General features: G+C 39.5%; 1 protein-coding gene across 1 annotated transcript in view; it reads right to left on the bottom strand.

The window, feature by feature from the left end:
• The window catches only part of SPAG17 (sperm associated antigen 17), a 284,919-nt gene that overhangs the window by 12,477 nt on the left and 257,291 nt on the right, over positions 1-15,151 (bottom strand). The window contains exons 30-38 of the mRNA XM_009879926.1: positions 14,757-14,927; positions 13,049-13,176; positions 11,057-11,187; positions 9,323-9,450; positions 8,745-8,927; positions 6,271-6,384; positions 4,640-4,685; positions 2,966-3,068; positions 2,473-2,526 (exon numbers count right to left, since the gene is read on the bottom strand). Of these exons, the coding sequence (XP_009878228.1) occupies positions 2,473-2,526; positions 2,966-3,068; positions 4,640-4,685; positions 6,271-6,384; positions 8,745-8,927; positions 9,323-9,450; positions 11,057-11,187; positions 13,049-13,176; positions 14,757-14,927 (1,058 nt within the window). The remainder of the gene's footprint in view (positions 1-2,472; positions 2,527-2,965; positions 3,069-4,639; positions 4,686-6,270; positions 6,385-8,744; positions 8,928-9,322; positions 9,451-11,056; positions 11,188-13,048; positions 13,177-14,756; positions 14,928-15,151) is intronic.

Below are 15,151 nucleotides of genomic sequence, written 5' to 3'. Positions count from 1 at the left end.
TAGTGAATGACCTAAATAGCTGTCAATATAATTATTTTAATTCCATTGTGAATGAATGTATGTTACTGATAACTTTCTCTATGTTAATCCTAGATAATGTATCAGGTTTTCTATTTCAACATAAATTAAATGCATATTTTTAATTGTTTAAATTTAAACAGTCCTGCTTAGGTTACACTGTGGAATTTGACATTCTATTAGATTCACAAAGCCTCTAGAACTGAAAATTATGATGGTTTTAATGCACAATGCTTAAATGAGAAGTTTTTGTGTGCTACTAAAGAATTAGATAATTCAGCAATATAATTATGTCTCTCCATAGAATAAGAGCCTGTAAATTTACTTTCCAAAAATCGTATTTTTCTCTCAATTAATAGTGGCTTTGAGATTCCTCTTTTTTTTTTTTTTTCAGATGGTTTTGTGAATTACCATATGTGCAGATTGAAATCCAGTGACTTTTGATTTACACCTGAGCAGCAATTCTCGTGAAAATTCATCTATCTGATTGCAAAATGTACATTTTTAGCAATATATGCTGTTTCAAAGCATCTATACAGATTTTTTTTCTTAAACTCATCAAACAACTTCACCATTCATCAGCAGGAGATAAAGGGCAATTTTTTACAAATTTGAGAGCAAGTGAAGTCAAGCGGATTAGAATTAAAATTGAGGGTCAGCCTTAAATACAGTTTTCAGTGTTACAAAGATTTGTATGTTTATACGCATACACACATGCACACACACATTTTCTCCTGTAAAAGCACTTCTAATCTGAAGATTATAGCACCTGCCTCAGAACTCCTATGAGAAATACTTTACAAACAGGAAATTAAGATACAGGTAATTTCCAAAGTAGAACATTCAAATGTGGCAAAACGGGCCTCGCTTTAGTAAGGGATTGATTTTTAAGATGACCCTAATCGTAAGGTTCTTCTTATGAGTTAATGTGTTTACATACTGTCCACATGTTTTACCTCCTAAAATGTCCTTGGAAATGCAGCTGCATTTCCAAGGTGTAAACCATGCATGTATCCCTGCACTTTATAGCGCACTCCACAATGAAGTGCGGAGGGAGAGAAGCCTCAACAATCAAGTGAGGAAGCGATGGATGTGGTAGGCAAGCAAAGGGCCTGGGTGACGTGAACAGAAGGAACGTCACAATCAACAAAACAGGGCTGAAGTGGGGTCACACCAAACATGCATATAAATTAGGAAATGCCTACTGGATGGCATTATGGGGAAAGCTTTCAGACCCTTTCTGGGCAATTGGCTGGGTGTCTGTCTGAAATGCCTGTACACGACTGAATGCAGCACAGGTAACAAACAGGAGGAATCAGAAGTGTGACTTCACTTATGGGGCTATGACCTCATTGGTATCACGGAGAAGTGGAAGGATAGCTCAGACAAATGGAGATTTGTGTGGATGGATACAAGCTCTTTAGGAAGGGCAGACCAAGAAGGCAAGGAGGGAAAGTTGCCCTGTAGGTAAGAGAGAAGCTGGAAAGCATGAAGGTCTGCCTGGGGATGGGTGATGAGCCACCTGAGAGCTTATAGGTTAGGATTAGTGGGCAGACCAATATGCATGACTTTGTTGTGGGTGTCTGTCAGCTGATCAGGCAGAAGAGGTAGATGTGGCCTTCTTCAGATAACTGGAAGTCGTCTCATGATCATAATACCTGGTCCTCATGGGGGACTTAAACCACCCTACCCATCGCTGAAAAGCAGCTCTGCAGAGAAGGACCTAGGAGTCCCAGTGGATGCCAAATTGAACGTGAACCAACACTGTGTGCTTGCAGCAAAGACGACCAGCAGAATCCTGGGCTGCATGAGGAGGAGTGTTGTCAGCAGGTCCAGAGAGGCAAGGAGGTGAACCTTCCCCTCTACTCAGCACTGGTGAAACCACATCTGGAGTACTGTGTCTGGTTCTCAGCTCCCTGATACGTGAAAGACATGACTTACAGAAGTAAGCCCAGAGAAGGGCCACAAAGATTATTAAGAGCTTAGAGCATTTTTCATATGAGGAGAGGCTGAGAGGGGTGGGACTTTTTTGCCTTGAGAAGCTTTGAAGCTTTTTGCCTTGAGAAGCTTCTGAAGCTTCAAAGACATATGTCTGAGTTTCTATTTGAAAAATCAGCTAGGATTTGTAGAACACCTGAATCTTAGCCTAAAGAGTCAGCATTTGAAAATAGTAATATAAATTATTTTCCACGCTGGTGGCAGAGTCAGAAAAAAGAACACAAGATTTCTAACTTCAGCCTTGCTTTAAATAGTGTAAGTTAACAAGACTGCTAGGTTTTGAAAAAATGAGTTTAACCATCATTCAGCATTTCTGTTGTAGAAAACACCCCATTATTTGCCAGCAAACCATTGGACCATTACCCAAATTGTGGTGAAATCAGTATCAGTCTTACCAAAACCAGGCTTAAGTTAGCTCTTAAAATCATTAACTTTTTGTCCTACTAATACTATTACCTGTGCTCTTCTAGTCTGCTCTGCCACTTGGACACTGGTGTTACTCCTTCTGGGCTGAATCATCAGGGAAGAAAAAAGCAGTTAAAATGAGAAAACTAGCATAATGTTTTATAAGCACAAAAATATTTACAAGATAACCCTGGAAAGAAAATGTTCTATGACAGTTATATTAACGTCTCAGGTGACTCCTGACTTGTATGGTTTGCAGCAAAATTGTTTGCTCATATCTGCATTTTTATTATATTATTCAATCAAAGAAACCCTGAAAATCATTTTCCAACAAATTTTAAATTATCTTTGAGATAAGAAAGAGAGGCATAGAGGGGAAAAAAAAATCATAGGAAAAGCTAGTAAAACATTGCTACATGTATCTAGAGATCTGGGTCCTGGTCCTTAATGACAGTCAGTAAAATACATTATTGCCTTGCCTGTGTGCTTCGTTCCATCCTTTGTGTTATTTATATTTGCATCAGTTCTCATTTGTCTGTCCTACCTGAACCTCTGTTGTTTGTCCTCTCTTTGGGTAGTGATTGTCTTCTCTGTGTGACACTGCTGCTGAGAAGCCACTGCCTGTTCATACAGCTCAGTTATGTGAGCTGTGAGGTAAAGAGTATTATTGAAGGTACATGTTCTGCTAAGTGTAATGAATAATAAACAAAGAAGGATATATTTTTAATGCACCTTTCTGTCCCTTGATGAAGACCTCCAGATTCTTTATTAGTGTGAGGGAAGAGGAAGAGAGAACTTCATTCCAAAACCAAGTTCAGAACAATGATAGGAAATTAATTCAATTCCAGGTAGAAAGAACCAGAAGCAGATTACATTTATACCCCTACCCTGCATTTCCTGAAATATCTTTATGTGCTTTCAAGATACAAATCAAATACCCGTGAACAGGAAAAGTTGCTGATATTTAGCCATTTTCTCGCTGGGGAGCAACCAGATAGATCTCCAGCTGAAGAAAATAATGTGGGCTTCGGGGGAAATTTATTACTTTTAACTTACTTAGGTTGTACTTAATTGTGGCTGTGAAGGAGCCATAACCAACATTCTCATGGAAGGAACTACTACTCCAATATGTGAAATGGAGAAAAGCCAATCTTTCCATATTTAAGATCATGACCAGCTTTGGGGCTTTCCCTGCCCTCTGACATCTTCTATAAAATGTGTTGCTTCCTTCATGCCTTCTACCTTAACTGTGAGTCCAAAGAAGTTTCCTCGGTTGAAAAGAAACTTCTGTGGCAAAACTTAGGAGGTTTGAGCATTTGAGAGATATGATCCTATTTGATTATGACAATGTCTCTGACTGTTTCAGGAATTATGTAACTGCAAACTTAAAAACTAGGGGTTTTTTGTGTGTCAGCTTTTTCACCATAACATATACTTTTATTTTCCCACTTCTTCTATTTTTGCCTGTCTTAAAGAGCTTCTCCTTCACACTGTCTTCTTTATTAATAATGGTATGTTACAAGTACCCCTCCATTTTAATTATGTTTTCTAAGTCGGGAAACTGTGTAGCAAGCATTTGTTGCAGCAGTTTCCATTTACATTGCATAGTATGGTTTTTATTAATGAAAATAGTCTTGACAAGGTAGAAAGGGCAGAAAAATATGGGATTGAATACTATGGATTTTTCTGTGGTAAAGGCTTATGGGTTTTTTAAAAAAACTCTTAATTTTCATTTGTATCTATTGAAAACATTAATATATGTTAACAAGTATCTTATGAAAATTTAAACAGAAATTCACAAGGGAAAACTAATACACTGTTCCATATTTTCCCTCAGGCAAGGTTGATGTAACCAAAAAACACGATCATTTCAGATCAGATTTTCAAATGTAATAAACAACCAGGACTTATCCAGTTGCTTTGAAAACTTGTCTGAAATGTTGATACTTGTATAAAACTGAGTGGTGTCATAGTTCTTATACCTGACAAACGCACATGCCTAAACACAGGAAGTGGTTTTTAGAGACAGTCAATTACTGATGCTAACAAGTTCTAATTACCTGTGAATATCATACTTGGAATAGAAGAGACAAAAGCATGTACATAGCACACAGATGAATTCACCTTTATATTCCTTCTTTAAAAATAATACTACAGTATTTTATAATTTCCTATGGTATTTTACAATTTTAAAAGACAAATATTCAATTTTTATTACCTCTAGCACTGAGATCTTCAAATGAGTTATCCCAGTTAGGGAAGGACTGCAATGAAGGAGGAATAACTGTCACCATGTGAGAAACAGACCTCACACCAGCAGCATCCTGTTCAAAGGATTTCTATCCTAAACAAGTGTTATCTTGTTACCTCAGAATACAACTACAAGACTGCAGGTATTTCAGCGTGTTAGGAAACACAAGGTGGTGAAAAAGGAAATGAAGTATGATTTCCCTGGTCTAAACAGGTATTTGTTTCCTTCTTGAAGACCTACTTCACAGATGGCTTTGTATTTTATATGGTTGTTGTTTATTAAATCAACTAATCCAGTTCATATTCGAACTCAAATCCTTCTGCAAATGATTTGAACCAGATCTAAAACTCATGGTCACAACAAGAAGTCAAACAGGAAATGTGTTCAGGAATTTGCAGGCTTCATTACTGAGGAGCTCTCTTGGGGTTTGGTTACAGTGAAGTGTTTGAGGGGTGAGCGACTCTAAACCAAGCTCTTTCCTTTAGTCTTATGCTCTCCCTGGAGCAGTTAACTGGAAACCACAGCTCCTGTGACCCGGCAGTCTAGGTTGTAACAGAGCTGGGGAACACTCGAGACTTGAGAGTAGTGTGACACTGATTCCGGAGTCACAGCCGGTCCACAGTGAGACTCTACTGCTCAGAAAAGAGTTGTTCAATGTGAAGTCTGTACCTGGAAATGTGCTTATGGCAGCCAGGACAATCAACAATAATTAGTCACTAGACAAGTTCACTGGAACCGAGCAGCATGTGAGATTCAGCACCTGGATCTCATCAAAGCAAATAAATGTCTGCCTAGAGGATAGAGGCAGATGAAGTTACTGATAGATCACTTATCTATGTTTCTCTTTCCATAAAAGTTGTGAGCTCCTTCCTGTTTTTTTTCTAGATACTTCTTTTCTCTACTTTCCTTTTAAGACTTGTATGTCACTTGAAAGTACCGTTCACCTCCCACTCACGTCACTGTTTCCTCACTGCTACCCCAAGTTCCTCCTCCCCTGTTTACCCACCTTGCCCATTACCTATTCCCCTCCGTTTTCTTTTTGTGCTCTAATTATCTGTTAAAATTAGCAGAGTACATTTTCCAAAAAATATAATCACAGAATGGTAGGTAGGGGTTGGAAGGGACCTTTGGAGATCATCTAGTCCAACCCCTGCTGCTCAGCAGTAGTAACAATATTCCTCCAGATTGTTTTTGCATTATCCCAAAAGCAGGGTTTAAACTATCACTGTGGAGGTGGCCGTGGTTGAAATACAAGTCTCTCAGCTGCAATGACAACAGACTGGAAACATTCTCATCCTAATGCTGGGGGATATACACATTTCAGTAATTTTGGCCTGTGTGTTTGGGAATGTATCATTCCACCGAGCCAAACTCTTGAACTGTTTTGAGCATTGCTTCCCCAAAATGGCAGTAGTGCCACTCAGCTCAATGCTGAGTGTGGCTCTGCTTTACCATTAAACTACAGCAGAGCTGGCATTGTGCTATCCTAACATTTGCTATTTTATTAACCGATAACGATGTGTTTTAAGGCTGACACTTCTAATGCAATACAATGGTTTTGTTGGAAAAAGTAGTTAAAAACTGTTTTTTTTTCTCACCGTAACCAGTTCAAGGAGACTTGCAGCATTCTCCTGTTCCTCTTCTGTTCTTGGTTCTTTTACATTCATCTCTTCCAGCTCATTTTCCTGCTTTAAAATGTTGTCTATATATTGCTGGTAGGACAATGAAAAATAACAAGATGCAGCTGTTTTCTTTGCAAAAGTAGTCTTAAGTGTCACATATATAGAGAAAAAAGTTTGTAGAAGTAATGAATGTATACGCTTCTTCTCAATGTCATAAAGGCCCCTTCTGTGAATTTGTGTGAATGGGTTATACAGATATCTAAAGGTCTGCATGGAGAAATAGTTTATAAAAAACCCAACAGGTCAAAGAGAGGAGTATGTGCTGAGAAGGCAGCAGGAGAAAGCTTACTGAGGCCTAATCAACTCTGAAGACTAGCATTACTATTGAATCTGCAAGAACCAACGTACTAAGGACATCAAGAGTCTGCTGAATCGCTACCAGGCCACCAGCACACATCTACAATGAACTATGTGACTTGGACCCCATCCAACAGCTATCTAGATGCCCCTGGTGCGTCAGTGTGACCCCTGCTTCCGAGTAGGCAGGTAGGTTTGGCCTCCTAACTGTTGCACCAGCCAGACAAGTACGAGTGAGTGTGCCAGTGTTTGAGTAAACTATGTGAGTGAATAAAGTAATGCGTTGAGTAAATAGCTGCTATTTATAATAATCAATATTATTAAGATCAGCTTAATGAATAAAAGTTGTTCTAACAAACATTGTTTGTGATCTCTATCTCCCTCCTGTTTGATCTCCTACTAGGGAAAAGGAAATTTACATCATAGTTGAAAAATTAGGTTCAGAAAAAAATCTGAAGCTCTTAGACAGATGTTTACTTTGCCAGAATCACATTAAGTGCTACAGAAAAGAACACTTATCTTTTCCCAAACTTTATGCTTTAGAAGATCAGCTGGATGGAAAAAAGAGGTCCTTTCAGAAGATTGTCCTAACACACCACTTTGCTAGAAAGCTACATGCAATACCAAGCTTTATGAATAGACAAGGTTTGCAGAAGCAATCTGTTTGTAGTTCCAGTTCTTTTTTGTTCCTTTACACTTCTTAAATTTTAAAGGAGATGGAGAAAGGGAGAATACCTTTTTCTTTAGATCTTGATTTAGTTCCAATGAAGTGAATATTTGGCTAAAGATTTAAGATACTTGTTTTCCGGAAAAATCCATTAATTAAATATTGATATATTAGCAATGAGGATATTTCTGTTGCACATTAACACAATTACTGTATGTTTTCTCAGTGCCAATAATTGCAATTCTTCCTTCCTATTGTAACAAACAGTGTTCTTCTTTCTCTAAAAGTCAACAACAGATCTGGTCAACCTACCTTGGGATTTTGGTGTAAAACTTTTTTTTATAGCGTTGCCTTTGAGAGGTCAGTGTGCAAATTAAAGAATCGTTTTTGTAGATTTACAGACTGTAAAAGGGTAAAATTTAATTCTGATAGACTGGCATGTCCCAAACATGCCAGGGCTGAACAGCTATCAATGTTTTTCTATTGCAAGCATATATTCTTTGAAACGTAATGTGAAAAAAAAAAAAATCTAACTGGCAACAACATGCTACTACCTTCACAAATTTCACATGCTGTTAGCTTTCAAATTCAGCCCGCAATGCCATCATCAAAATATGTTAAATGAATAAATTATAGAACACATGTATTTTGTAATTCTCTAATTGGTAAGTAATAATGTGATTTTAACTCTAAAATCTCTTCTAAGAGCATCTTAACAATGTGAATTAAATAAATTGATCTTTTATACCAAAACCAAGACCTATGAGCCTGCTGACAAGGATCAGCTGCAGAACTTTCAAATTCCATCTCAGAACACTTGCACATGAGGTGTAGCTTGCACCTTGTTATGAACCAGTCGCTCATGAGGGATGGACGCACACTTTGTCAGAAGGTGACATAGCTATTTACTAGACGTTGAAAGAGTGAGAGAACTCAGACTCGAACCTGGAAATGTTCTGTACTGATTTATGAAAACAAATACATAACCGAAACTAGAGTGTGTCTCAGTGATCTGGTCACCAAGTTAACTGTACAATGATGGTGGGTTAGAAATTCTTGTACAACTTTATAGATTTAAGTTTTTAAGTCTTTGTGAAGGAAAACAAACCCTAAGCAAAGTAAAAGCAAAGTAATAGATACCAATATTGACGGAAAGCAAACTATTTGTTAGCGCACTCTCTGTGATGTGTACTGGTCTGGATCCCACGCATTTGCACAGAAAAGTAGGTTCCATGGGCGATGAGTGAAAACAGCTGAGCTACTTCAGAAAAATACTTTTCTTAGAGCACCTGTCTACGTATGAAATGCTGATTGTTCTTCAAAAGTAACAGAATTTTTGTCTCAGGCATATACTGCAAATTCATGTCACCCGATTTGTCTGTTCTCAGACACTCACTGGAAGAATGAATAAATGTGATAGTAATACCTTAAGGGAAAGCTGCAGCTTTTCTCTTAGTTCATCACTGAGTGGCTCATACTGGAATAGCTGACGAATCTGCAGTTTATTAGGACATTTTCGCACAGGTACTGGCAAGCATGTCTGCTCTTTGGATCCAATGCAGAGACCCCTCCAAGTATATGTTCTGACTGAGGGACCCACGATCTTCCTCTGAACATAGACAAGAACAAGCAAAAAGAGCAAGAGGCTACTTTTATTACTGACTAAATGCAGATATCGGCAATGTGTGTCTCAGCTGAAAAACACATGCTCTCCTTATAGCATCACAGATCTAGACAATAAAGTCAGTAGATTCTTGGGTACAATTTATCTATTCCAAAACTTCTTCATCTGGCAAGATGAACTCCCCTTAAAATTGCTATATCACCTTACTGAGAGTGGAAGAAGCTGCCCAAGGGGACTACATTCTGCCTGACACAGCGTGCCCCTTGCTTTGCCTGCTTAATAAACCGGACTTATTGTCACATTGTTTGGCGCTCCATTTCTGCCCCCATGACAAACATCTATTGCTTAAGCAGCAAAGGACAGTTTTGAAACAATTATACCTCAAGAGGAGAAAATGTGTCCCGGGTACTTGACTGAAGATTTGGAGGAACAATACTCTCTCTTTCTTTCTTCATTACCCAAGGGGAGGATTCAGCCAAAGGGCGGAGGATAGTAATACTTAAAACACCTGGTTCAAAGACACATTTTGCTAAGAATCAGTTCAAATCCAAAAGTTAGGGACAAGTGTTTCAAACCTCCAGAGAAATATACTTATCTAAGTATAAAAACCTTATTATCAACTGGTAAAACTCAGTGTGAAAAAGCAATACTCGTGGCTACAGATAATATTGGATCACTGAGGTGATTATGCAATAGTTGGACAAGTTCAGATTACTCAGACCATGTTTAACAACAGACTGCCTATGAGTCTTGGGTAACACCTCAGTTGTATAATGTGTGGAGTATCCCAAAGAAGAGCAGACTATTGACCCATATTTACTGATCACTAATCTCACAAGTACATCATATCCAGAATGTGCATAATTCTGTATTTTATACTTCACAATCTGATCACTAGATGATTCCATTAGGGCTGATTTATTATCTCTTTTTGTTGTTCTGATTAAATTTAATGTTCTTCAAAATATTTTTTCAAACCCAACCCGAAAATCTACTTAATCTAGTATTATCTACATGATAGGTGGCCTTCAAAATGGATATGACCACTGAGGTAGGTAATCACAATGATACAAAATGTAGAGCCTTGTCAAGTCAATACAGCCAGTATTGAGAAAGGCAGAGTAAGAAGTCTGGAAAAGAAGATGTACTGCTTTTACAAATGACTACTGGTTGTGAGCAGGTTTTCTTGACTGGGATTTTCACTGGGTATGTATCTTCTCCATCTTCCTGATCTTTCCACCTTTCCTATCTTTCCATCTCCCTCCCTTTCTTTTTTCCTTTTCCCATGGCAAAATTATTTCATTCGGTTTATACAATGGGCACCTGGTCATTATTGTGAATAGAAGCAGAATTTAAAAATGTGCAAAACCTGATAAAAATAGTAGGTAGGAAAGCTGCTCCCCATGGTTATTATATAAATCTTTGAGAAGAACGTCTTAGTGCTTTATGACTTGAAGCGGACTATTCTTATCATTCCCCCATATCCAGAGGGACTTGACGGAAAAACACATTCCTGTTTTTTTAAAGATATGTTTATTTTCTTAGGATCTACCTGTTACACCACAGTGTATTTTATAGAAACACAGTATCTCCGACTAAGGTTCCAACGATAACCAATCATTTCAGGATGTAACTTCTTGTATTGTTACTATGAGGTGGTTGGTGCCATGTACTACTGGTATCCGCTACTTCAGTCATATTTTTCCAGCTTCTTAATAACATCTGTTGATCTTTTCCAACAGTCAGACTAAGGGTCAACATCAGAGTATCATTGTCTTCATTGATAAACAGAGCTATATGATTAATGAAGACTGTTATATATTCAATATTTTTTGATGGTAAATACACAGAGAATCTATGTGTTTGGTAACTGCTTTTGTTTGCATGTCTGACAGCAGATAAAGATATGCCAGTTGTTTGTTCACTTATCCCTTCGCAGAGTTTTCTGCAAGCTCCTTCTTCCCCATGCTTTGCTGTCAGAAGTGTGTGTGCCTCTCTACGTGGAGAAAAATGTTTTCAAATTTCCTGTCCAAACAAGAGTTTTGAAACTTCTGACTCCACCTCTGTAATATTTCTGTTATTAGTTTGACAGAAAAGAAATAAAATTTCCTTACCTGGATGTTCTTGTACAGGTTCCTGCAAGACAGCAGCAGCAGGATCACTATGGGCTTCGGCAAGATACTTGTGTACATCCCTGCTCTGCAGGAGCTCAGTTCCAGAACCATCAGCATAGATGATGAAGAACCTACACAGCCAGCCACAAACATTGGATTGTATTGGGTATAGGAGGCAAGGTGTTGGCAGCAGGGGTCTGCAGGGCAGCCCCTGTGAGGAGAGGTCAGGGCTGCCCTGTGCTGGACACAGACAGTCCCAGCCGGCTCCAACAGATCCTCCGCAGGACACAGCTGAGCCCCTCAGGGAAAGTATGTGTAAGAAAGGGCAAAATGCCACACAGGCAGGGATGAGTGAGGGAAAATTTTTGAGAATCAGCCCTGCAGACACCGAGGTCAGAGAAGGAGGAGGAGCTGCTCCTGGTGCCAGAGCAGATATTCCCCCGCAGCCTGTGGAGGAGACTATGGTGGAACAGGTATTCCCCTGCAGCTTGGGGACAGGACCAAGGCAGTGCAGATGGATGTTTCCTGAAGGAACTGCAGCTCACGGACGGCCCATACTGGCGCAGGTTTATGCAGCCCATGGACAGGAGGCACGATAGAGCAGGGGAAAAGTGTGAGGAGGAAGGAGCAGCAGAGAAGTGTGAGGAGGAGGAGCAGCTGTTATGGACTGATTGCAACCTCCCATCCCCTGCACTCCTGGGGTGAGGAGAAGGTAGGGGAGTCAGGAATGAGGCAGTGATGTTGAGCTTGAGAAAAAGAGGGGTTGGGGGAAGGTGTTTTACTTTTAGTCTTCGTTTCTCACCATCTAAGTCTATTTTAATCAGCAATAAATTAAATTAATTTTCCCCAAGTTAAGTCTGTTTTGCCTGGGATGATAATTGGAAAGTGATCTCCCTGTCTTTATTTTGACCCACGACCTTTTGCATCTTATTTTCTTTCTCTGTCCTGTTCAGGACAGGGAGAGAGTGGCTGGGTGGGCGTTTGGCAGTTGGCCAAGGTCAACCCACCACACAGATCAAAACCAATGGCTTTCAAATTGCATTTTTTTCTAGATTCACAGAATTCACAGAATTGTTAGGGTTGGAAGGGACCTCTGGAGATCATCTAGTCCAACCCCCCTGCCAGAGCAGGGTCACCTACAGCACGTTACACAGGACAGCGTCCAGGCGGGTTTTGAATGTCTCCAGAGTGGGAGACTCCACCACCTCTCTGGGCAGCCTGTTCCAGTGCTCCACTACCCTCAAAGTAAAGAAGTTCCTTCTCATGTTAAGATGGAACTTCCTATGTTCAAGTTTATGCCCATTACCCCTCGTCCTATCACTGGGCACCACTGAAAAAAGACTGCTCCCATCCCCCTGGCATCCTCCCATTAAGTATTTGTAAGTATTAATAAGATCCCCCCTCGATCTTCTTTTCTCTAGACTAAAGAGACCCAAGTCCCTAAGCCTTTCTCCATAGGAGAGATGTTCCAATCCCCTAATCATCTTCGTTGCCCTTTGCTGGACCCTCTCCAGCAAAGGACAGTTCCCTGTCCTTCTTGAACTGGGGAGCCCAGAACTGGACACAGTACTCCAGATGCGGTCTCACCAGGGCAGAGTAGAGGGGGAGGATGACCTCCCTCGACCTGCTGGCCACACTCTTCTTGATGCACCCCAGGATGCCATTCGCCTTCTTGGCCGCCAGGGCACATTGCTGGCTCATGGTCATCCTGTTGTCCACCAGGACTCCCAGGTCCCTCTCCACAGAGCTGCTCTCCAGGAGGTCAGCCCCCAACCTGTACTGGTGCATGGGGTAAATGCACCAGTAGATGGGGTAGATGACAAAAATGAAAAAATACTGTGATGACTCGACAAGAAAATAGAACTCCAAGATGATGACATCAAATGTGCAAATACAGAGTACTGAACAACGAAAGCACAAATCTACAAACCCTGTACAAATATAGTATAGTGAAGAAAGAAGGTGTAAACCTACGAACCCATTGCAGTTTACCTGGGGACTTGCTCATCCTGAGTGATGGGTTTGTTAACTTCTGGGAGTGCTGATGCTGAACTTCTGTCTTCCTTGTCATCAGAGCCAATGCTAGGAACACACACAGATGTGCTGCCATCAGCCATGACCTATAATAGAAATTACATAAAATGACTTATGTTACATGATACATTTAAAACAGTAACTTGCCACTGAACCTAGCCCAGTGAAAGAGACAGAAAAAACATTTCAGGCTGAGCAACCTGGAGTTCACAGGAAAAAGAAATAAAGAAGAAAACTAAAAAGATAGTGAAAAAAGCAAAACAAACATTCCTAGAAAGACACAACATATCATAAATGCTAATATCACATGCTGATATGTAACAAATGCTCAAGCATTGTTAGTTGTCAAATGGGGCCACCCATGCTTACATTCAATCTTCAACATATATATCAGCAGGCATCAATAGGCAACTTCAAAAATACTCCCTTGGTGGTCAAGGCCAGTAACTGTATATTCAGACATGTGCTGAAGTACCTCTGTGAGATACATATGTACCTATGTATATACACTTACATACACAGATAATTATATATATGTGTCTATATTACATAAGTATATATATAGGGGTGTGTATATATATATATAGGTATCCAGGTGAATGTATGTATAATATATACCCCTATATACACACACATTTATATACATGTTGACATACAAAGAGATATAAATGATATATATATATGCATTATATATATTTCTCTACTCACCTATATATACCTGGTGTATATATGTATGTATAAATATATATACATCTATATACATGTTGATATATGGAGAGATATAGATACATATTATATATTTCCTTCTTGTGATTATTGACTTACGTGCTATTAACATATGCACACAATGTATAATAATGCCTCAGTATAATTAGTTGAAGGACAGATGCCTTGGACGATACAGTTTAAACCAGGGTGATTCAAAGGGCGGTCTACGAACTGAATCTGACACACTCAGTCCACGACCATTTTGCTGTAGTCTCAGGTGTGACTAGGACAGAGGAAGAACCAATCCTATTACATCTGTGCCTGGTTGCCATCCCTACCAACCATTAATCTCACCTTTTTTTACTATGCCCCTCCATATCCCCTGTGATCACTGCTCCCACAATACCTTCAACTGCCCCACAGCATCCTCAGCCTTCTTTCTTTGTTCTGGAAGTATCAGCTGAGAAAAACCAGGATGTGCTGATAATGATGCCAAGCAAGTCCTGTGCTGCTGTGAACTGCATTGACTTTGTAGGAACTTGCTGTCTTTGAAATTTCTACCCCTCTGTTGACTAGTTCAAAATTTGTTAGGGAGAGAGTGACAGGTAGTATAGATTTATATAAGCACTGTTTCTTCAACCTAGGAAACTAGGTTAAAAACTGTATTATAATGCATATGTCCAGTGGAACCTTAGTGCTGTTTCACAGGAATCTGGGAAAATGGTAATGCTTACAATTGCAACAATAGAAGATTCTAAGAATGTCACAAAGCGAGAAATAATAAAAAAAAGGGAAACCCATCACATCCTTAAGAACATTTCAGAATCAGGAGCTCTTCCTTCTGGCTAGCTAGGCTACTTTAAGAATAAGTACTACAAGGCTACAAGCTGACTTTGAGAGATGTTTATAAGATAAAACTACTTAAAATGCAGAAAATTGTTTCCTTCACATATTTTACCTTGAAAAGATTTCCCTTATGATCCATCATCTCACAAATAGTGCTGGAAGTGTGTTTCATAACATATCTCCCTGCTTGTTTCTCTTCTTTCTTGCAGATGAAATCTTCATGGGTATAAACTGCTGAGCAATCTTCATCAATGAAAAGAGAGCCAGTCTTGATGGGTAGAACCTATCACAGTAAGAAGAGAGGAGGTTCAGTCCTGAAAGGCGAAATCTTCAGTTTAGAGGAAAACGTAGGACAGATGCAAATCAAGAGGAGAGTTCTCAGACCTTTACTACTGAATCATCCAGTTTTGAGGGACTGGAGGGAGAGACAGAAGGAAGATGAGGTCCAGGAGTTAGGCTGATGTTAGCCTCTCTACCCTCGAGGAATTCCACAGCTCCTCTTAGCTT

This window comes from Charadrius vociferus, unplaced genomic scaffold (genome assembly GCF_000708025.1).
Source record: "Charadrius vociferus isolate BGI_N301 unplaced genomic scaffold, ASM70802v2 scaffold162, whole genome shotgun sequence".
Lineage (NCBI taxonomy): Eukaryota > Metazoa > Chordata > Aves > Charadriiformes > Charadriidae > Charadrius > Charadrius vociferus.
The sequence above is the reverse complement of the archived record's forward strand: the minus strand, read 5'-3'. Positions and strand labels throughout refer to the sequence as shown.